At 45.5% G+C, this 21,899-nt stretch overlaps 1 protein-coding gene across 1 annotated transcript in view; it reads left to right on the forward strand.

Annotated features, from left to right (window-relative positions):
* The window catches only part of RNF145 (ring finger protein 145), a 540,629-nt gene that overhangs the window by 320,789 nt on the left and 197,941 nt on the right, over positions 1 to 21,899 (forward strand). Inside the window, exons 5-7 of the mRNA XM_069653917.1 lie at positions 4,151 to 4,386; positions 20,272 to 20,447; positions 21,045 to 21,185. Of these exons, the coding sequence (XP_069510018.1) occupies positions 4,151 to 4,386; positions 20,272 to 20,447; positions 21,045 to 21,185 (553 nt within the window). The remainder of the gene's footprint in view (positions 1 to 4,150; positions 4,387 to 20,271; positions 20,448 to 21,044; positions 21,186 to 21,899) is intronic.

Here is a 21,899-nt window from a genome sequence, read left to right on the forward strand (position 1 = left end):
AATTGCACGGTGAAGCCATGCTGAAACTCCTTTTTCTAATCGATAAGAGAAGCTCCGGCAGGGACGACTTCTTCCCTTGGGTTAGTGGGACCAACTAACCCCGAGACGTACTTACTGGACCATCTACCCTGAATGGCTGTACTTCTTTGCTGCTGCAGGAGCCAAGTGCCACAGGTCAAGAAATCCGTAGTCTAGTGCAAGGTCTGTGATCCGACCAAAAGCTCCAGGAGTCTCCCCAGGACCTTCAAGAAGCAGGACGACCAGAGCTAGAGTCCCCTCACCAGGAGTGAAGGAAGCCCAACCGGTAGCCAAGATCCACGGTGGTGCTGTTTACAGAGCACTAAAACCACAAAGTGCTGCTGACCTGAAAAGAGGCCGTAGCTGCTGCCAACTACCTAATTGCTGCTGCAGGAGTCCTCCCTCTTGGCCCCACGACTGAGGCCCAGGAACCCAGGATCTACATCACTGCAACCAGACAGAAGCCAGCTGGACAACTCTTCTTCTAACCAAAAATACTGTTCTGACTTGGGGTACTTACCTCAGTGTCTTTAGCTTTGCTCTTGTCAGTTGAGACTTGCAGTAGCTACTTTGCTAGAGTTGATTTCAGCTCTACCCTTCACAAGTGAAACAGCTTCTGACCCTACAGTGATTTTTCTTCAGCAAACTCTCTAACTTTGTTCAAGAATTTGCTATCTAAGAAGTGCCTCAGCTCCATAGACTGTGCTCCAATTTACTTTGGCTGTCCTGTCTCCCTGCAGACTCTTCTAGTCCATTTGACTTTAATACTTACTGTCTCTCATACGGGATTAATTGGTCTTTTAGCTATTATTGCTGGGAAAGGTTTTTATCTAGACGTCATTTGAAGATTTAAAGTGCTCACATGCGCTGAGAACCTGTTTAACCTTTTGCCTTCCCTTAACCTTTCCTTTCTACAAACCTCAGAATCTACAAAGTGTACTAGTGATATATAAATGTCAGGGTGTAGGAAGTGTGTAAGAAGCATCTCTAAAGAGTATCTACTGGCGTTGTGTTGATTATGGAAGTGTATTTGATTGCTACATATATTGCCCGTTTTAAAGAATGCTTATTTAAAAACTACTGTTAAATAATTATGCATAACAAAAACCTTGAGTATAAGTGTTATTTGCCTACTTCTATTGGTGGATTTCATTTCTACAGTTCATATTTACCCCTCTTGAGATAAGCCTGGCTGCTCAGTCACACTACCAACTTGTGTAACACAGGCCTATACCAAAAGGTGGGTTACCTAATACCAAGAGGACAAGTGTTATGTAGTCTTCCAAAGGGTTACTACATCAATTGTTGCCCAACAAACCCTCTCAGGACCAACAGTTGCTTTCTGCCCTGCAACAGCCCCGTTGTCTTCTCTCCTCCAGCAGTTTGCACCATCTGTCTGCACCATGCTGCTTCCTGCTGTGGCTCTCTCCTTCTCTCCTGCCACTCTGGCTGCTGCTTTCTATGACCTGCACCTGATGGGGCTTTTTAGGGCTCCTAGTCGCCCTCAGGTGTGGGTCATTAACATTAATGAGCTGACCACTCCTATAGTATTGCACCTGTTCAGTCATCTGACTTGTCCCAGTACTTGGAGGATTATGGGACTTGAAGTCCCTAGCAATAAAGTTAGGTTTTCTTATCTCTGTTGTTTTACATCGAGCCATCAGAAGAGTAGGGTTTGGGTGAAAAGGGGGTTTCCCATTCCTCCTGACCCGATTTCCCCCCTGCACCCTATGTAATCCTCGCGCAGAACACCACCCCCAGGGTCATCAACGCAAAGCATCTGCCTTTCCCTGGCCTCATGAGAAGGGTCCCAGGCCAGATGTTCTGGGGGAATCATTGCTGATTAATCACAGTCTGCAGACTTGAACGATAACCAAGCTATACAAAGTGAACGTTGTTATTGTTGTCCATGGACACTTAGACATTTTGAGGTATAGAAACTGCATCCAAGGAGGAGGGATTAGGTTTGACTACTTGAAGAGGACTTGGTGGTATACCAATACCTGGAACTATTTGTTTTCTTTTCTGAACTTTCCTTTGGCAAGGCTAGACACCCGGGAGCTGTAAGAAACTCTATGAACATTGTGGGTGCGGGGGGCGGGAAACCAACCACTACCAAGGTTATGAAGGGGAATTAGTCTTCAACTAAGCTAGGTCTTAGTCTCTCTTTTCTTCTTTCATAAGTGGTAGGATGGAAATAGGTCAGAATAGAGTTTTTACAGAGGACAGATATAATTTTTGTAAAACATCCTTGCAATCACTCGTTTTGTTGTTTTATAGCATAGGGCTTTCTCCATAGTAGTTGGGGTTTAGAATAGGTTTTCTTTGAGTTGATCAACAAAGAACTACGTACGTAAATGTCCTTGTCAGTCACCTGTCTCTGACCTAAAACACTTGGGAAAAATGGCATATGAGGAGGGACAAAAATCTTGCAAGTGTCTTTTGGTTATTTACCCACCCATTGGGCCTCATTACGAGTTTGGCAGTAGCCATGGTACTATTAGCGCCATGGATGCCTCCAAAATCGGTCCAGGTCCGGGTTCCTTGAATGAGGAATTACCAGACCATTCCAACCTTGGAGGACCTGGTAATTCCTCATTCAAAATACCCATCTCCATTCGAGCCCCCATAGGGCTCAATGGGAATGGGGAGTATTAGCTCCCTGGTCCTTTAACAGCTCCCGCTAAGGGACCTCGTAATGTGGCGGTAAGGGGTTAACGGTACTGGCATCCTTAACGGCTCTGTTAACCCCTTACCGCTGCACTCGTAATGAGGCCCATTGACTTCCCAGAGTCATGCTAATCCTCATATCCATTCACACCCATTTTCTGCCCATCCCTGCCCAAAACGCATGCCATCAAACTTTGTGCTCGAAGTTCCTGCAGTGTTTTTTCAAAGCAGGCTTCTGAGAGTTAATCACTTAATTGGAGCGGTAAACACACTGTTAGGGAGAATTCTCAGAAATGTGCTAATTCACTCCACCTTAAAGACCCTCAGCAACTTTGCAGGATTTTGAAGACTTGATTTTTAACCTGGACAGAGTGAGACCCTTTTTCCCACTCATGTATTTTAATGTGATTTTGAACTATGTTTCTTTTGGTTGTGGAGTCTGACAAACTCCATATGCATCATCTTTTACATTGTGTCACACAGCACCTTCAGTGCAGTTACACAAGTCTTTTCAGATTTCCCAAAGGTTTATATACCTTCTCTTGGATAAACTACTGTTTCCAAGGGCAGTAATGTGAAATTGGCTTTACTTACATTTGTAACTTTCTAGACCCAGCACACACTATCTTACAATAGGGTGCTGGAGGGGTTATTTGGAATCCCCTTTGTCTAGCTTCTCGTGTAACTGAGCCTCACTGAATGGCTGGTGGCAGTGGTTTACTTTTAACTACTGTGGTGTGCATTTACCGCCAACTGAGTTCGCAGCTGTAGTAAAGCACCCAAGGGTGCCATTTTTGTCTCAATGGCCCTGGTCTTTTTTTCGCCATTTCTCTGTGGAAAGGTCCTTCTTGAGATTTACTCTGCACACCAAACCAGGTTTGGTCCCTTTGTTCACTTTGCCTTTGGCGGGATTCACGAGTGAAGCTCACCTCTGGCTCCTGAGTGTCTCGGGTGGGCAGGAAGTGAGGGAGGTGCCCGAAACCCCCCTGTGCTTAGTCTCCTAGGAGACCCAAATGCACTCTCTGATGATTGGTCGGCTGTCTGTCCGGCAAGGACAGCCACCCTGCTGGGTGACTGACAGCTAGGCTGGAATGAATGGGAGAGAACTGAATAAAAGGCAAGGCTTTTTGCTTGGAAGGCAGAGTCCACCACTGGACGAAGGAACCAAAGAAGACCTTGGAGGTGGACGCCTGCTGCAACTCCTGGACCGTTGGTTTGCCTGGTCAAGCCCTGCTGCTCTGCTGAAACTCCAAATTCGTTTCGACAGAGAATCCCCTGCAAGGACGACTTCTCCCCTTGAGTGGTGGGACCAGTCGACTCCAAAGGTTGTTTCTGTTGTGCTGTAGTCATACATGCTATACTGCCACTCTGGTTTTGTTGGATATGTTGCACTGTCCATGTGTCCATCTGAGAAAACGTTGCTGTGTTGACCCTGTTCTCACATTGTGCATTTGTCTTCCAGGTCAGATGGTTGTGTGTACGCTCTGCTCCTGTGTGATGAAGACAAAGCAGGTCTGGCTGTTTTCAGCTCACATGATCCCACTGCTGGCTCGTCTCTGCCTTGTTCCTCTGGAAACTATTGTTGTCATAAACAAATTCGCCATGATTTTTACTGGCTTGGAAGTGCTATATTTCTTAGCATCCAATCTATTGGTGCCATTTAACCTGGCTAAGTCTGCATATAGAGAACTTGTCCAGGTAAGCATTACAATGCGTGCTAAACCTTTCAGAAGAATGGCTGTAACAGAAATGTATTAATAGAATCAGTTGGAGGTTGATGGTGGACTTGTCAGAGATTTCTCCCCAGTCTGAATTTAGTAATCATTTCACTTTTTTGGAGTCAGTCTCTTCCGTTTCAGCGGGGGCTAGAACCACAACCTTATTATATGAAAGTCCGTCCAGACAAAGTAGGTCAAGCTAATATTGACATTACAGGTCTTTCGTTTGAAAAATTATTTTAAATCACCTATGTTTCAAAATTACATTTCTAAAATGCACATGTTTGTATATTTTTCATTGCTATGTCTTAAATTCTACATGTTCCTTGGTGCATTTCATTACTTGGTGTTAGGAAAGATTTTCGTTTTGCTGCTTTCCTCTCATGGACTTCAGTTGCACAACCCATTTGTTTTGGGTATTGTCTGCATCCTCATCTGAGCTTTGGGAGGCAAGGAAAGCCCTCGAACTGAATTACCTTGATTTTACTCACTTTTTATGGGGAGACTGATCAGTCCCTAAAACTATCAGTACTGGGAGACCCTCTTTGTCTTGGTAGAATTCTTGTGAAATATTTAAGCTGCACACATCTCCTTAAAGTGAAGTGCAGTAGGAATATTTTGTGCCCCTATTACTTTTCTTTTGCAACTTAACTGTTACAGACCCAATGTGTCCAGAATGGGCTGGTTGGTGGCAGTGGACATTTTTCTACCATGTTTGACTTTTCTAACGTGTTTTAGAAAAGATTTTTCTTTTTGCTGCTTTCCTCCCATAGACTTGTATGGGACACTCTTTCTTTTTGAATTTCAGTAAAGCCTTCTGCTTTACTTCCTTTGAACTTTTGCTTTCTCTTAAAGGGAAACTGATCAGTCCCTAAGACTCTCTTTTTGAATTTCTTGTATTGTTACAATTGTTAATGTTAATATTAAAGGATATTTATACTGCGCACTATCACCACCAGAGTGGTCCTCTGGTGCTCTGGCGGATGTGTAAAAAAGGGGGTCAGTTGGGGTACGTTAGTAGGACAAAGGTTGGAGAAAGAGCAAGAGAGCTGTGATGTGCTGTTGGCAGCTTTAGTTCGGTTAACACCGTTTGCTGAGCTTTTTGGTGTGGTATCTGTCGTGTGCTGTTGTGTAAGGCTATGTGTGGTTTGTTTTTTGTTGCAGTGAAGTGTGTGCGGTTTGCTGTGGTTTAGAGGTATGGTTGTGTTTAGTTACTTTGAGAGGTGTATGCAGAGGGGTGAGTTTTTAGTAGGATTGGTTATTAACATTGTTGTCTGAAGAGACGCACACTCATTTTGTGGGTGCTCTCTCGATGTGACTCAAGGTAATATTCACAATCCTCTCTGGATGCGACGCAGGCTAATATTCAGTCCTCTCAAGATGTGACTCTAAATTGCACACAGCACCTTTTTAAAGTAAAGTGCAGTTAGGGTACTTTGTATCCTTATAACCTTTTCTATAATTGCTTTTCAGTTACTTTTAAAATGTGCCTAGGATGAGCTAGTAGTAGCATTTATTTTTGTACCGTTTTTGTCATGTTTTTCTCTTGCACTTTACAAATCGCCTAAGGGTGGCTAAACCCCTAAAATGGCTGTGCCAGAAGGTTCTTGTTTGTCCTTTGGCCATATTGTTCTTTGTCCTTCCTGCATTTTCATGTTAGGAAATGCCATATATCAGAAAACCTTTTCCTGGGAAAGCTTCCGCTTTCGTGGGATAAGATGCAGTTTGTGCGTGAGCCCAGATGTGGGGGCTCAGACCGTCTGGTCCCAGTACACATCCTGGCGACTGAATGCCTGTCACTGGCATTTGTAGTGGACAGTGGCTATCGACTGCTTGTTTGAATGGTGCAGGTCCTTGCCAACGGTGGGTTTCGGCCAGCTCCCAGCTCAAATCCAGGATAAAAGGAGGGTTTCCCACAGCTATTCGAAAGATCATCATTGGAGCAAAGTCCTCTACGAATAAGAGCAGCCAGTTGACAACCGGATGACGAACACTGCAGCTGATCAGCACCAACTCCAGTGAAGTCCCGGTGAAGCCCTACTCCTCTGCCTGATCTCAAGACGACCCTAGTCTGTGCTTTGGCCCCTGACCATTGAGAACGAGTCTCGGCCCCTGCTCGAGGATCCGTGCCTCCTGAGCCTTTATAAGTGTCCCTGGATCAACCAGTGTACTGAATAGCTCACTCCTGGGCAACCTCGCTGCAGCTGTCAATGTTCAAGTGCATCCTTGGAACTTGGAGGTACTTCAACTCCTGCATTTTCAGCTTTCTTGTGTCAACTGAAGTCATTCTGGGCCGATTCCTTTGTTCATCCATTCAAGATCAGAACACACTTATTCATAAAGTTATTCCTCAATCTCAGTTCCATACAATTTACTAAATGTCCCTACAGAAAAGAACTCTTTAACCCTATGTGTATGTGGCTAACTCTGGTATTGCGCTGGTGTATCACCCATCAAGGTTGGGGGATAGAAAGCGGAGAGTGGGTCCAATCCTGCTGAAACCGGTTGGCTAGTAGTGGGTCGGGCTGATTCCCTGATCCCTTTGACTCATAAAAACGAGATTGAGCTTGGTTAAACTACATTCATATTTTTTAAAAAGAAGTGAAACTAAATTCTGAGATACATAGGGAATGAGTTAATTGCCCATATGTTGTCTATTTTAACCTAGAAATGTGATAGGTCACACGAACTGGAAGTTATAGGAATAAAAGAAAAAGGAATTGACTGCCAAAGAGTGTGCTCTTAGTCTTAGCAGATGAGGGAAGTAGTGAGAGAGGATAGGGTGAGTTTCTCTTCTATCCCCTAACCTTGATAGGCGATACACCAGCGCAATACCAGGATTAGCCACATACACATAGGGATAAATTTATTGAAGGTGAATTCACCTTCACCTTTTATTCACCCATCTCCTCTTTTGTTTGGTTGTAGTCTCCCTGAGTGGGACGGGTATGCCCAGACGTGGGCCCTGTGCCTGTTGGACCTAGAGACCCAAGCTACTCCTCACTGATGAGGCCCATCAAGGCTGAAACATGTTTGGGGATGCTTGTGGTCTCGTGCAAAAGGGATGAGACAAAGCAGTTTGGGCTGGGCTGCCCCTTTTGGGATGGGACCAAGCCTGATTTGCATATGTATGGTCTTTCCCCTTTTGTAATGGCTTGGCAGGCGAAGAACAATGATCTGAAGGTTTGCCGAGAGCAATGCCAGAGGTAAAGATTAATTCAAAACCTTCTACCCAGCATCTCTTTTATTTTATTCTTTTTTTTTGTTGTTTTTTTGTTCTTTTTTTGCCATTTCCTGTTTGCTTGTCCCTTCTTGGTCCTTCTTCTGTCGTGCTCAATGGGGGAGGATCTGGTTTGACTTTTGTCTTTGACAGGAATCCTTTGTAACGCCTGCCAAGGCTCCGGTGTGTCTGCGAGGACAGGAAACTGGGGAGGTTTCCGAAACTCCACTTTTCTTTATCTTCTGGTATATCTGCCTGGAACCAGTTCCAACTGGGGGGCTAGCTGGCCTTAAATGGCAGCCACCACCCAGAGTTTGTATGGTGCATGGGTACCGATTGGCTTGGTTCCTGCATAAAAGCCATGGATCGTGAGGCTGAAGACAAGCTATCCCCTGGAACAGAAGAATCGACAACGAAGAAGAGGAGAGATGTCCGCAGGTGCTTCCAGATGACCAGAGATGCCTTCTTTGTAATCACTACTGCTCACCCCTTCTTCCAAGCGTCAGGAGAACTCCAAAGAGGACACCTCCCTTTAGACTGGTGGGACCAATCGGTCTACAGACGACCTGCATTTCGAAGCCATCCCAATACAAGTTATGACCTTCATTGGCTGCAAACCACTAATACCCTGGGACCTGTGGCCACTGTGCAGTGCATCGTCTTCTCCCGATACTTTGGTGGACTGCATCCGGACCTCCAGAGGCAAGATTCCACTCCTTGAAGTCCCCTCACCAGAGTGCAGGACCGAGAAAGTGAGACAAATCGACCGGACAGTAATCGTCCTTCACTGGTGCTTCCCAAAAAGCACCAACATCACAGAACCCCGAAGAATCCTTTGCTGTAAGCTTCTTCACTCTACTGCTGCTGTGAGATTCACTCCAGTGTCCCTTCTTTCGTCTGCCTGACCAAGAATTCGGTGACTGGGTTTGCTGCTGTTGCATTGTGGGGGCATCACGCTGCAACCTCTTCACTCCTAAGGTACTATGAGACTCTTGGTAGAACTTACCTAGAGTTGCTTTGCTACTCCTGTGTTGCTGGTTTGTGTATTTGGGAGTTTACCCATATACATTTGCCCATGCCCAATGCCTGTGACCCTACAGGGAGGCTTCTCCAAGTCACTACCCCCTTTTTCCCCGACTAAGAGTTTACTTACTTGCTACAGAAGACTTACTCTTGAACCTTTGAACTTTCTACAGCTGTGCCTTACCTGTTTTGCCCTCCAATCTGACTGAGACACTCAGAACTAGTTGGGGATGGACTTCTAAGGGGTTAGACCGCTGTGAAATTATTGCAAAGTATTTGCTTACCTTGTGTTGGTTTAGTTTAATTTATTTGCTCTGAAACAGATATTCTTAAAAGTTATTGCACAAGTTGTGCTTACTTTTAAATTGCATACTTTCATTTTAAAAGGAATTCCAAAATGGTTTACTTATTGTGAATAATGCATTGGCTTTTCAAGTACTTACATTGCTGAACAATTACTTAAATTAGTGTATATATGAAATATACCATTATTTGTAAATAACTTTAGTGTCATTGTTTCTTTGGCCTATGTCTGTACTGCAAGTTCTTCATATCGCCTACAGCCCTTTCTCCCTACTAAGATGCATCTGGCTGTTCAGCCATTACTACCGGCAAAACCTGTGTGGTTCAGGCCTATACTAAGATTTGGTGCTCTGTGTCCCAAGTGTGAGTCTTCACAAGTCCTTCCATTGGTGGACTTTTTTGAAACTCCCTAACACTACCACTACCTGAGGAGATGCAGCGTAAGACCCCGATCAGAGCTTAAGGATAACTTCCCTAACAAGACATGGCACACATCTACTTTAGTAATGCTGTCTGTTTGACACCTCTGTCCTCTGTTACCAACATCATTCACCTGTCCTGCTCTCAGATTAGACTTCCTTCTGGAGTTGCATTGCAGTCAAAGAATTGTTTTTCAGCTGGAGTTTATCTGTGATGCCATAAATAGAAACAATAATTATTTAAAGCCTAGGTCTCTAGTAGGATTGCCCGAGCACACACAAGTACCTCACACACCTAAAATTACTTGGTCTACTTTATAATACTCAATAACTGCCATGTATTCCCTAATGTGTATATAATTAGTTAATTAATTAATTAACTAGAATTCCGATGATACCTTGTCATTGACTGTATGTGTCTGGTGTCGTGGGTGTTGTTATCCAAAGCATCTGAAGAGCCAAAGGTTTCAGAGGGCTGCTCTAAAAGTTAGTTCAGGTATTATGAACAAACACACACCCATACTAATGTGAGAATCTCAACCTGCCTCATTCCCTTTCTGCATCTACAAATTCCTTTCCTGCTTTTCCCACCCTATTTGTTCACTCTTGCTCTTTCAATTCTTCCCAGCAGACTAAGGTCAGCTTACTGCAGTTGGGGGACACAATACTCCACAGACAAGGTTCCAGTGCTTTGAAACTACGATGGGGGTGTTTGGCACTTTAAAAAAAGCATAGAAGAATAGCATATAGTTAGGTTTGGCAACATTTAGGTGAACAATAATGGTAAAAAGTAATGCCCCATGAAACAGGTTTATGCTAACAACTGCGTGTCCGAAACTCACTGGCTGAGTGAGAAATCGCACCCATGGAAAAGAGTGTTGGGGGTAAAGGGAATGTTTGGGACAGGGTGTGAGGGAGATTCATAATTTATATGCTTCATCCCCTCTCCTAGTGAGACCCCAGGCTCATTTTGCTTGACTTCTGGACCTTTTTCAATCCTGAATGAGTGGAGCATTTTCCCACTCATTCTGGTGGGCTCTGACTTTTGGAACTCTATTCTTTCTATTCTATCTGTACTATGGAGTCTGTCTGCTCCACAGCTCTTAATGGCATCTGTGTTTTTACTACTACAGCACACAGCTCATTATGGGTAGTGTTGCTGTCCTTTTGTCTTTTTACTAGTGTGGTTGTTCTTTGTTAGCCCTTCTTCTACCATTCTGGGAGGAGAAGGTCAGTATGTGTGTTTGGCCTTTGGTCTGGAACCCTTGGGTATTCCTGCCTAGGCTCCAGAGTCTGGCAGACAGGAAGTGGGGGAGGAGTTTTTCCACCCCACCTGTCCTTTGTCTGTCAGAGTGTCTGAATATGTCACAACCTCGCCCTAAACCCCCCTCTGGAAAACCAATTGGCCAGGTGGAGTCAGGACTCGGACCTCTAGAGCCTGGCATCCTCTTCAAAAGCCCACATGGGGCCAGTCCTGGCCTCTATGGCGTCAGGCTCATACACCATGAAAAACAATGTGCTTGGGAACTACTTTATTGTATTGTCAGCCAACATGGAAGCATCCACATAGCTTGGTTCCTAAGAACCAAGCTATGCGGTCTAGTGTTTTGGGTGTGGTAGCCTAGGGACTACTTTACCTGGACTATTTTGTTGGGGCTATTTAAACCACACCCGAGCAAGACAACACGCTTCGCGTTTCTTTGCAGCTTGCAACGTGACGCTCACCGCGTCGAGATATCTCCTTGAACCTCGGAGAAGCAGCACCTGCAAGGAGACAAAAGGAACATGATTAGCAGCAGCATCTTTCCTGCAGTCTTCATCTTTAAACACTCGCAGCTACTGAGAACAGCTTCCTCGAATCTGCACGCCTCCCGGACTGGACGACCTGAAAGAGGAAGATAGAGGCAACATTAAAGAAAGCAGTAGAGACATTTACAAATTACGAACTGCTCAAAAGGCTTACCTGGCTGGTCACCTCTCGGCTGGCACCTCTCCGGACATTCCACTCGCGCTGAAGAACACTGCAACCTACAAGGAAGGAAAACACAGGTTAGCAAAGGCAAGACTTCGCAGCGCTGCGCATAGCGCTTACTTACCGATCATAGCGCTCTTAATGCGCCATCATTTACCAGCGGGGCTCAACCAAGCCAGTTTGCCGCGCTGAAGCCCTGCATACCTAAGGGAGAAAAAAGACATTTGAAACAAAGAAAGGCATGCAGGATAGCAACAAAACTAAAGAACAGCAATAAGACCTACCGGAACAATATCAAACGGGCCGGCGTCAGTGAAGTAACTGGACCGCACTCGCCCATGAAAGACAACGCGCCCCTGCAAAGAAGGCAGGACGGAGAGCACGCCTAATTCTACCACAAGGCAGAACCTTCCCCTCAGACCACATCAGGGCAAAGCTGAGAAGCATACCAGCGAGTAACCCGGCTGGGTGGCGTTCCTGTGGATACCAGGTGAGCGTAACAGAATAGTACCAGCCCCCACTGGGAGTCTGGCTGTCCTAACTGGACAGGCAAACACCCCTTTCTGTAAATTGGTGAGGGAGATTGCAGAGGACTGTGTGCTGGAACTGTATAAAAGGTGGGGCTTCTGGAGTGAAAAGCAAGTCGACCACTGGAAGCAGAAGTAACTGAAGAAGACGACCAGAGACGCCTGCTGACCCTTTGCAACACCGTGAAGTGACCACTGCTGTCCTGACCCCATTTTTTTGTGCGACAGAGGAACTCCGAAGAGGACGACTCCTTTCCGTTGGCTGGTGGGAACAACCAGTCACAAGACGAACTTTGAATTGAGCCATCTCCAGAGGTCCTAGGAGTTTCCCGAGCTGCGGAACACCATTACCAGGTGACTTCCCATTTTGAGTGCATCATCGTGGAAATGCTGAATCCGTCTAAATCTTTGCTGAACCCGTAAGGACCCTCCAGAGATCCAATCCAACTCCCCCAGAACCCCTCAGCAGAGTGTGGGACTGCAGAAAATGATGAAGATTGACTGGGCGATCCATGTCCTTTGTTGGTGCTACAAAAAGGGCAGAAAAACTGCAAAGTGAACCAAGAAGTTGCTGAAAGACGTGCCACAGGTCCTCCCTCGAAACTGCTGCTGCAAGATCCCGTCCATTTTCCTGCCTTTAGTCATCAGACCAAGCCATCCTGAGGTCGGGTCCAGAGCTGTATCACTGCGGAGTGTCAAGCACAAATGTTTTCTTCTAACCTAAGGTAGTGTGGGGAAAAAGGTATTGCTTACCTGATTCCAAGAAGTCGTTCCAGAGCGTTGGAGTGCACCTAGAGGTATCCAGGGTAACCTAATCTTAACTCCTACTCGAGCCGCTGCTTGTGTCCCTTCGAGTCCTTAACAGGTCTCCCTTGTTAGTTGTTAACTTGCTGCTTCTATAACCCCAGAGACTGGAAGAAATCCACAGGACCTCTTTGTATTCTGTCGGCTGTCAAGACTTTGAGCCCTCTCCAAACTGCCTTTAGCTAAGGTTAGGTCTTTTGGACTTAAAAGACTTGCTGTGTCAAGAATACCTCTCTAGAACCTTGAGCCAGGCTAATGTTACACTAACAATTTTTCTCCCTTTAATTGACTTTACTATATCTGTTTGCAGAGTAAATGTATTACCATATGAACTGTTGAAAATCGCAGGTGCACGTAATCAATAATACAATAACATTGTGTTTCCCTTTTTAACGTTGCTACAAATGTAACCGGGAACAAACACCAAAGTGAAAGTGTCCTTTGAAGTGTATTCTAAAGTATTCTGATGTGTTCTCATGTAAACGTCTAAAGTATTTAAAGTGATTCTGTTGTGTATATATAATAAACATATAATTGTATATAAAGTGAGTGTTTTTTTGATGTGCATGTCTAGCTAAGGTTCATTGTACTTCTCCAGCATTGGATCTTTCATGGATTCACATGCTTAGAATATTCCCTGTCGTCAGGCTGGGAACCCTCGGTACATTTATAAAGCCGTTTTCCATAGGAAAAATGTCAACACTTCTGTGTCCTATCTATGTCGTTTTGGGCTGCTTACGCGTGCCCCAATAGGACGTAGCGGTATAAATGCCCCGCCCCCGCGGCTCCCTTCAGATTTCAACCCTCTTCCAAAGTAGTGGGATCACCTCGTGTCATCTATTTTACTAGGTTGTTTAACTTTTTCCTAATGTCTGGGAAAGCTCTATTTCGTTTGTGTGCTACATGCGGATTAAAAAAGGTGTACGGAGGAGATGGCCATATGGACTGTCTATATTGTCTCCACCCTCACCATTCGGCTGACAATTGTGACATTTGTAAAGGCTTCTCGCAGAAGACCCTCAAAGACCAAAATAGACGGCTGGTGGCTTGGTTGAACGATGGAGCGGGTGCGTAACCCCTATTGGAAGTAGGCGCCACGCATAGCTTGGCCTCAACAGCTTAATCTCCAGTGGTCCCCCGGCGTTCCGTATCGGCTGAACCTCCGGTGAACAAGGTGCGTTTGATGGAGAAAAGCTCATCGGAAAAACATTCTACGAATCTTCGTCGCAAACAAAAACTTTGTCGTCTTCCTCGTCAAAAAAGGAGAGAAAAGACCTGTCAAGATCCTCCTCAGGTGATCATCATAGATCATCCTCGCGTCGAGATTCATCAAAACACAAATCAAGTTAAAAAAAGGAGGGAGCGCCTCAAGATTCTGCGCATCCATCGGTGCCGTCGAGGGGAATTCGATCGTCTACACCCTCACTACCATTGACGCAGATCGTCTCTTCAGTGGTCCCGCCGAGTCATGTGGCGGCGATGACGACGACTGTTGAGAAATTAACCTTGTCAACGGAGGCTCCACAGGAGGGCTGGCGACCGGAAGTGTATGACCTGTTTTTGCCAGAGACCCTTTGCAGCAGGAGGCAGCTTTTTCCATATCATCCGCGGATGAGGAACGTGAGCCAGTGGTTGGGCCTACGGAACTCGGATTGCAAGGGGTTAGCTCTCTGACTCTTTCCAGCGGTGCGAGTATCCCAGTTACAACTCCATTACTCGATACTCAGGCTGTTTTATCCCTGGAGATTTTGTCTACCCTACAAACCTTGTTGAGGAGACTGGATGCAAAGTTACCTCAGGTTACTGCTCCGGCGAGACATACCAGACCAGTCGACGACGAGCCAGGCCCTTCCCATCGGCGGTGCCGGCTCGTGAAGACCTTCCATGCCCGCGCCCGGAGGAAGGAGAACTACCGGAGTCCGAGTCAGAAAGAGAGTCTATATCGGATATATCGTTATCCCCTTCCAGGGACCCGACTTGGGAGTCGGAGGCGGAGATGGAAGCTCCAAAAAGCCCAGCTCAACCGTCGCCTCCGGATGACATCGGTTCCTTCCACACAATGATGGTTAAGGCTTGTACTGAGTTTGGGCTGGCCCAGGAGGAGGAGGAGAAAGACTGTTTCTTGTTTGATTATATGGGAAAGAGGAGAGAATCAGTATTTTCGGCTCCCATTTAGATCATGTATGGCAAGAAGGGCTACAAACAATGCATCATCCGTTCTCAGAGCTGGTGATTAAAGGTAGACTAGAAAAGAAATTTAAGGCTCCTGAGTCTACTCCAAAATGTTTGTCTTCTCAACCTTCTCCAGAGTCAGTGGTATCGGGGGCTGCTGCAAGAAAGGCAAGGTCTCAACATAAATGCACAACTCCTCTGGAGAACGAGGCCAGGAGACAGGATGCCTTTGGCAAGAAGGTGTTGTTGGTGGGGGCAACAACGGTGAAGGTGGCCAATTCTCTAGCTATTATGGCGAGGTATGACAGAGATGTGGCATTGTTTAGCACCCATACTGGAACGTCTGCCGGACGAACATTGAAAATCTGCGATGTTACTTGTTTGTGAGGGGGAAGAGGCTTCCAGTCACTCAAAGAATTTCGCCGTAGATCTGGCAGAATCAGGCTCTAAGCAAATTAACAATGGAGTGGTTTTGAGGAGACAGGCCTGGCTCAAATGCACCAACTTTCGACCGGAAGTACAATATAAAGTGTTGGATATGCCCTTTGAAGGAGAACACCTATTTGGGGAGAAGGTGGACGAGGCCTTGAAAGGCATGAAAGAAGACTCGGACACAGCACGCTCTCTTGGGGCCCTCCAGAGTGGCAGAAGTTTTCGTTCGTTTCGCCCCTTTAGACGAGCATCAGGAAATTCCCGGTTCTCGTCATCCAGGGATGTCGTACTCCTCTCAAGGCTACAGGCAGGCTTCTCAAACAGCAAGAAGACGTCGAGACTATCAAGGCTCAAGAAAAAGGGGAGGTTACTCATCTCCGATGAAGGACAAACGATCAAAAGACCAGCAATGATGAGTTTCAGAACGTCCTGGGAGGCAGGGTGTCTCACTGTGTCGACGAGTGGGAGAAGATAACATCGGACCGGTGGGTATTGGACACAGTGAAGTTCGGTCATTCCTTACAATTCAAAATCAAGCAGTCGCACTTTCCACCAGTGTTTTCGGCTCAGCCCCATCTGCAAATTTTAAAACAAGAAGTAGTTCTTATGCTGCAATAAGGGGCTATAGAATTGGTACCTGTGTCAGAGAGAGGTCAAGGAGTTTACTCCTGATACTTTGTTGTGAAGAAACCCAACGGAAAGAGGCGTCCCCTTCTCGATCTTCGAGACCTCAACAAAACATTAAAAAATCTGAAATTCAAAATGCTCACACTTCAGGAAGTGATCCGGTCTATTCAAAATGGGGATTTTCTGGCGTCGTTGGATCTCCAGGACGTGTATTTTCATATACCAATGCGTCGACGACACAAAGTTCCTGAGGTTTGTAGTCGGGCGGACCCACTACCAGTTCAGTGCTCCCATTCGGATTAAAGTAATCTCCCAAGACGTTCACAAAGTGCTTAGCCCCAGGAGCAGCATGATTAAGAAAGCAGGGTCATCATGTTTACCCTTATCTGGATGATTGATTTGGTGAGGGGGTCGTCCCCTATAAAAAAGCAAGCAAGTCTAGAGGCCACCATGCAACTTCTGCGACAACTAGGATTTGCGGTCAACTTCGAAAAGTCCTCCTTAACTCCCTCAAGGAACTTAGGAAGTTAGTGTTTTTGGGTGCAGAGTTCGAAACTGTCAGGATTGGTGAAACCATCTGTAGAGAGGATTCATAGGCTCAATCGGCTGGCAAAACAGTGGAAAGTCAAGGAGATACATGTCGATATTGGGGGCCATAGCTTTGTGTATCCCCTGGTAAACGACTGTCGCCTCTTCATGAGGCCAATTCAAGAATTCCTAGCAGACCGATGGGCCCAGAGCCAAGGACTTTGGTCGGACAAACTGACCGTCAACAGCGAGCTCCTACGAGTACTTCGATGGTGGCAAGTCTTCGAAAACCTATCCAGAGGGATGCCCCTGCAGGACCTGCAGTTTCACGTGACCATAGTGACAGATGCGTCTCTGACTGGATGGGGAGCGCATCTGGGCTCTCTTTAAACGCAAGGCCTGTGGTCGTCGGATGAGTCAGCCCTTCATATCAATGTGCTGAAGTTGAGGGCAGTACGTTGGGCTTTGAAAGCTTTTCTGCCGCACATAAAAGGGTCAGTGGTGAAAATATTTACAGACAACACGACAACAATGTTTTACTTGAGAAAACAAGGAGGTACTCATTCCAGAACTCTTCCGACCTAAACTCAGGAAGTATGGCATTGGGCTCTACAACAGAATATAACTATAGTAGCCTACCATCTTCCGGGAGTAAAAAATGTACAAGCAGATTCTCTCAGCAGAGAAATGGATCAGCTACACGAATGGGAATTGAACGAGCAACAGTTGTCGGAGATTTTCAAAAAGTGGGGACAACCTTCCCCTGGATCTCTTTGCGACGAGGGAGAACAAGAAATGCGCACAGTATGCCAGCAGATGGCCGCAACTTGATTCACTGGGGGAGGCATTCTCCTTCCCGTGGACGGACACGTTTCTGTACGCTTTTCCCCCCGTTTCCCTCATACGACGAACCCTGCAATGGATTCACAGATACCAGTGTCGAGTGATCGTAGTGGCTCCTTATTGGCCGAGACAGGCATGGTTCTCCGACCTGCTCCAGCTATCAGTAGCGCAACCAGTAAAGTTTCAGAAGGTTCAGAACCTATTGTCCCGGGACAAGGGAACAGTGTTGCATCACGATCCGGACAGTCTCAACCTGACAGCCTGGCTCCTGACTTCTCGGAGTTTGGTACCCTAACTATTTCATCGGATTGCCATCGAATTTTACAAGCCGCACAGGCTCCGTCCACGAACACTTCGTATGCATGCAAGTGGAGGAGATTCTGCATGTGGTATAAAGATCAACCAGGCTTAGAGCCTCTGAATATAATTCCGGAACAGCTTCTTCCATATTTGCTGCATTTAGCAGAGAGAGGTTTATCCTTTTCAAGGATAAAGGTTCATCTGGCAGCCATTTCGAGATTCACGCGAAGAAGGCATTCATCACCACTATTCAGTGACAGGCTGATAAAACACTTTATGAAAGGCTTATTTCCTACTTTTCCACCAATTAAGACTTTTCCTCCGAACTGAAGTCTTAACCCAGTGTTGACGGAACTAATGAAAGCTCCCTTTGAACCTATGGCTTCTTCGTCTATGAAGTTCTTATCGTGGAAGTTGGCTTTTTTGGTAGCTATCACTTCAGCATGACGACTCTTGGAGATGCAAGCACTAGTCATTGATCCTCCATACTTGAGATTTTTTAAAGACAAGGTGGTGTTGGCAACCAATCCTCATTTCATACCGAAAATTCCTACTATCTTTCATAAACATTTGTCGATTGTACTACCAACATTCTTTGACTCCTTCATGGGTCGCGGAAAAAGCTCTCCATACATTGGATGTGAAAAGAGCTCTAAGGTTTTACCTTCATTGTACTCAGAAATTTAGAAATACGAAACAGCTGTTTGTGGCTTATGGGCCGTCGGCAAAAGGAAAGGCGATCTCAAAACAAGGGCTGGCTCGATGGGTCTCGTCTACGATTGCCTTTTGTCACTCGAAAGCGGGGAAGCCGCTGGAAAGGCGTCCGGGAGCCCATTCCACGAGATCAACTGCATCTTCGGCGGCGTTGTGGGCCGGGATCCCGCTGGGAGATAAGTCAGGCGGCATCCTGGTCGGTGCCACACACATTTACCCGCCATTATTGCCTCGAACGGCAACATGCAGACGATGTACAGATGGGGTGAGCAGTCCTACGTCATATGTTTCAGTGAGGTAAGCCCTATTCAGGGGAATGTCCTTTAGTCAGTGTGTATATATATGTCTTGATGTATATGGTTGTTGATTTTTAAACCAACGTATAAACCGCTGAAGTTTAAAAAAAAAAAAAAAAAATGTGCTTAGGATGGTATTGGTTTGCATTCACACCGCCAAATCAGGAGTACTGCTATGCAATCTATTCTAAGCATGTGAATCCATGAAAGATCCAATGCTGGAGAACGGAATAGTTTCTTACCTGTAACTCCATTTCTCCAGCATTGGTATCTTTCATGGATTCACATGCACCCGCCATCCTCCCCTCTATGCAAAATACATATATATATATACCCCCATTCTACTTTGGAGGGGTTAAAATCTGAAGGGAGCCGCGGGGGTGGGGCATTTATACCGCTACGTCCTATTGGGGCACGCATAAGCAGCCCAAAACGATGTAGATAGGACACAGAAGTGTCGAAAATGTTCCTATAGAAAACGGCTTCATAAATGTACCGAGGGTTCCCAGCCTGACGACGGGGACTATTCTAAGCATGTGAATCCATGAAAGATACCAAGGCTGGAGAAATGGAGTTACAGGTAAGAAACTATTCCCTTACCTACAGCTCACATCTTCTAAAATGAGCCTGACTGCTGTGCCACTCTACCACTGTCCTGAGTTAGTACAGACTGATACTAAGAGTTGGAGATCTACAAAACACTGGGATAGCTTCCTAAAGTCTTACTACCGGTAGGGCCTTAGGAAAAGTCACTCAACACCGGGTTCTCCTCTACTGGTAGGAATAGGGAACGACCATATCATCCAAAGGTAAGAATGAGATATCGGATCTCCCTGCACTGGTAGCCAAAGAGACTGGCCAATGCTGTCCAAAGAAATTAATTGCAGATAATAAAAGAGACTCACTTGCCCCAAAAAGTTCACAACTCAAAAAGTCAGCAAATGTACTGAGGAACTTGGAATGAGTCTTAAAAGCATCAAAAAGGAAAAGCTTTCCTAACGTCTCCCTAGTAAGGACTTCATTGATCCTGCTTGCTCATACAATATCCCACCCCAGCCAACTGTCTCCTAGCAGGTATGTTCACACACAAATAGGGTGGCAGAGTCACTAGCTCAGGGAAATGTCTTTTTGCCGTCATTGTCATTGAAGTACAAACCAAAACAAAAACAATGTGCGCACATCTTCTTCCTTACTAAATTCCATTGGTAAAGTGGATTACCTACTCAACGTTCCATGTGCAATCCAGGAGAAACGCTGGACTTCATCAGAATGTAATAATTTTGGCCGCCCGCTTCTTCCACGCCCCACAACCAATTTAATTATGCTTCTTTTGTTGGTATTTCTTAGTGATTCTTTTGTTTCTAAGACTGTTTAATATTGTGCTAAACCAGAGCACATTTTCTGGTCCTTCCAAGTGACAGGAAGTCTTGGTGATTCATTCTTGTTTGATATGGTGCAGTGTGTGAATGAGTGCTTTTGTTCTCCTTTCATCTACAAAGGACTGCTAAAAATGTCTCAAGATCTAGTGTAACAGTTAGTTATTTAAATTTTAAATGCAGCCCATTTGTCCTGCTCTGTCTGATTTTGTTTTTCATTCCCTTCCTATGAGGCTAAAATTTGTTTACACCTAGGAATATGTTCTGCTTCGTGTGTAACACTAAGTGGTGTCTTATTTCTCTACACAGGTGGTGGAGGTGTACGGTCTCCTGGCTTTGGGGATGTCTCTTTGGAACCAGCTGGTTGTGCCAGTTCTGTTCATGGTCTTCTGGCTGGTTCTGTTTGCTCTACAGATATATTCCTACTTCAGCACTCGTGATCAGCCAACTTCTCGAGAACGTCTTCTTTTTCTCTTTTTGACCAGGTAAACTTAGTAAATCGTTTCTTCTATCAGTTTGTAAACAATACCGAGAAAAGATTGATACAGGGCTACTTCGTATCAGACAGAAAATATATTCTTCTCTAGAGCCTTGCAATGGGAGGCCAGGGCTGTTTTAGGCAGGTAACGGGAAGTCAACTATTTCTGACGCTTACATAGAGTCAAATTGCAAGCATAAGATCTAGAGAAAGGAAGATGGCTCGTGTATGAGGTAATAGTCCCAGAGAATTCATATAGAGCAGCTTGGAGTAGTGCAAACGGCTGTGATGGAGAAGGCAATAGTACTCCCATGGAGAAGCCTGTTCTCCTCCGTTAGGGATGCATGATCCAATGTGCATGTATATAGGCAGCACTTATTGCTTGATGTAAATGGATGTCTTGGGACTCTCCTGAGAATGTATATTGAGAGACAAGGGGGCTTATGGGCCAGTGTAGAAAGAAGAGGCTCCCTTTTAATAGTTATTGAAAGACTTGCATTCTCAGGTATCAGGGGAGAAAGGTGGCTTCAATGGGCTGGTATGCAGTGAAAGAGATCTTCTATTGACTACTTCTCTTCTGTCGTTTGTTTCTTTCCCCCTCCAGCATTGCTGAATGCTGCAGCACCCCGTACTCCTTGCTGGGATTGGTCTTCACTGTCTCGTTTGTGGCTCTTGGGGTTTTAACTCTTTGCAAGTTTTACCTGCAGGGTTATAGAGCCTTCATCAATGACCCTGCCATGAACCGGTGAGTGTTCAACAAGCTAGCCTGCCACTTCTCTTCAGTGTCAGATGAGAGGCTACATTGATGGCTTTTATAATCCCACAGTGGGATGATTGTTCCCAAGACACTTGAAAACACCAATTACTGCCAGCAAAAGATCTCCAATTATCTTATACCATCCAAATGTACATTTATTAGTGAGGGTCTTGTATACTTTGTTTTGTAGTCTTAATAACCTTTAAACGCATGTTCAGTGTTGTAAATCAGTACATTTTTAAAATACAGAAAATCACAGAATAGTGATTTCCCACTGGATCATTAAATGTTCACACAAGTCCAGAAAGTTCAACTGGCTTTTTAGTGAAGCTCCCAGGCCTCTGAGAGAACAAATACCCCCAAGTTCCAATGTTAGTCTACCAGCCCAGTTCACGTAAGCAACAGCACACGGGCCTCTCCCCCACAAGCAAGAAGGACCCAAAGACCACCTCATAAAGGGCGAGAGGTCCTAATAGAGCAGATCAAGTCAGAGTTTAATAATAATAATAATTTAATTTCGCATTTATATAGCGCTGCGAACCCTCAGGTATCTGAGCGCTGCTTATTATTACCCACGGTGTGTGGTGCTCATTAATCGACCTCGGAAGGATGAAAGGCTGAGTTTGGCCCTGCCGGGATTCGAACCTGCATCAGCAGGCTCTACACGGATGTCAAAGCGAGCGCTCTACTCGCTGTGCCACT

This window comes from Ambystoma mexicanum, chromosome 3q (genome assembly GCF_040938575.1).
Source record: "Ambystoma mexicanum isolate Mex_15411 chromosome 3q, UKY_AmexF1_1, whole genome shotgun sequence".
Lineage (NCBI taxonomy): Eukaryota > Metazoa > Chordata > Amphibia > Caudata > Ambystomatidae > Ambystoma > Ambystoma mexicanum.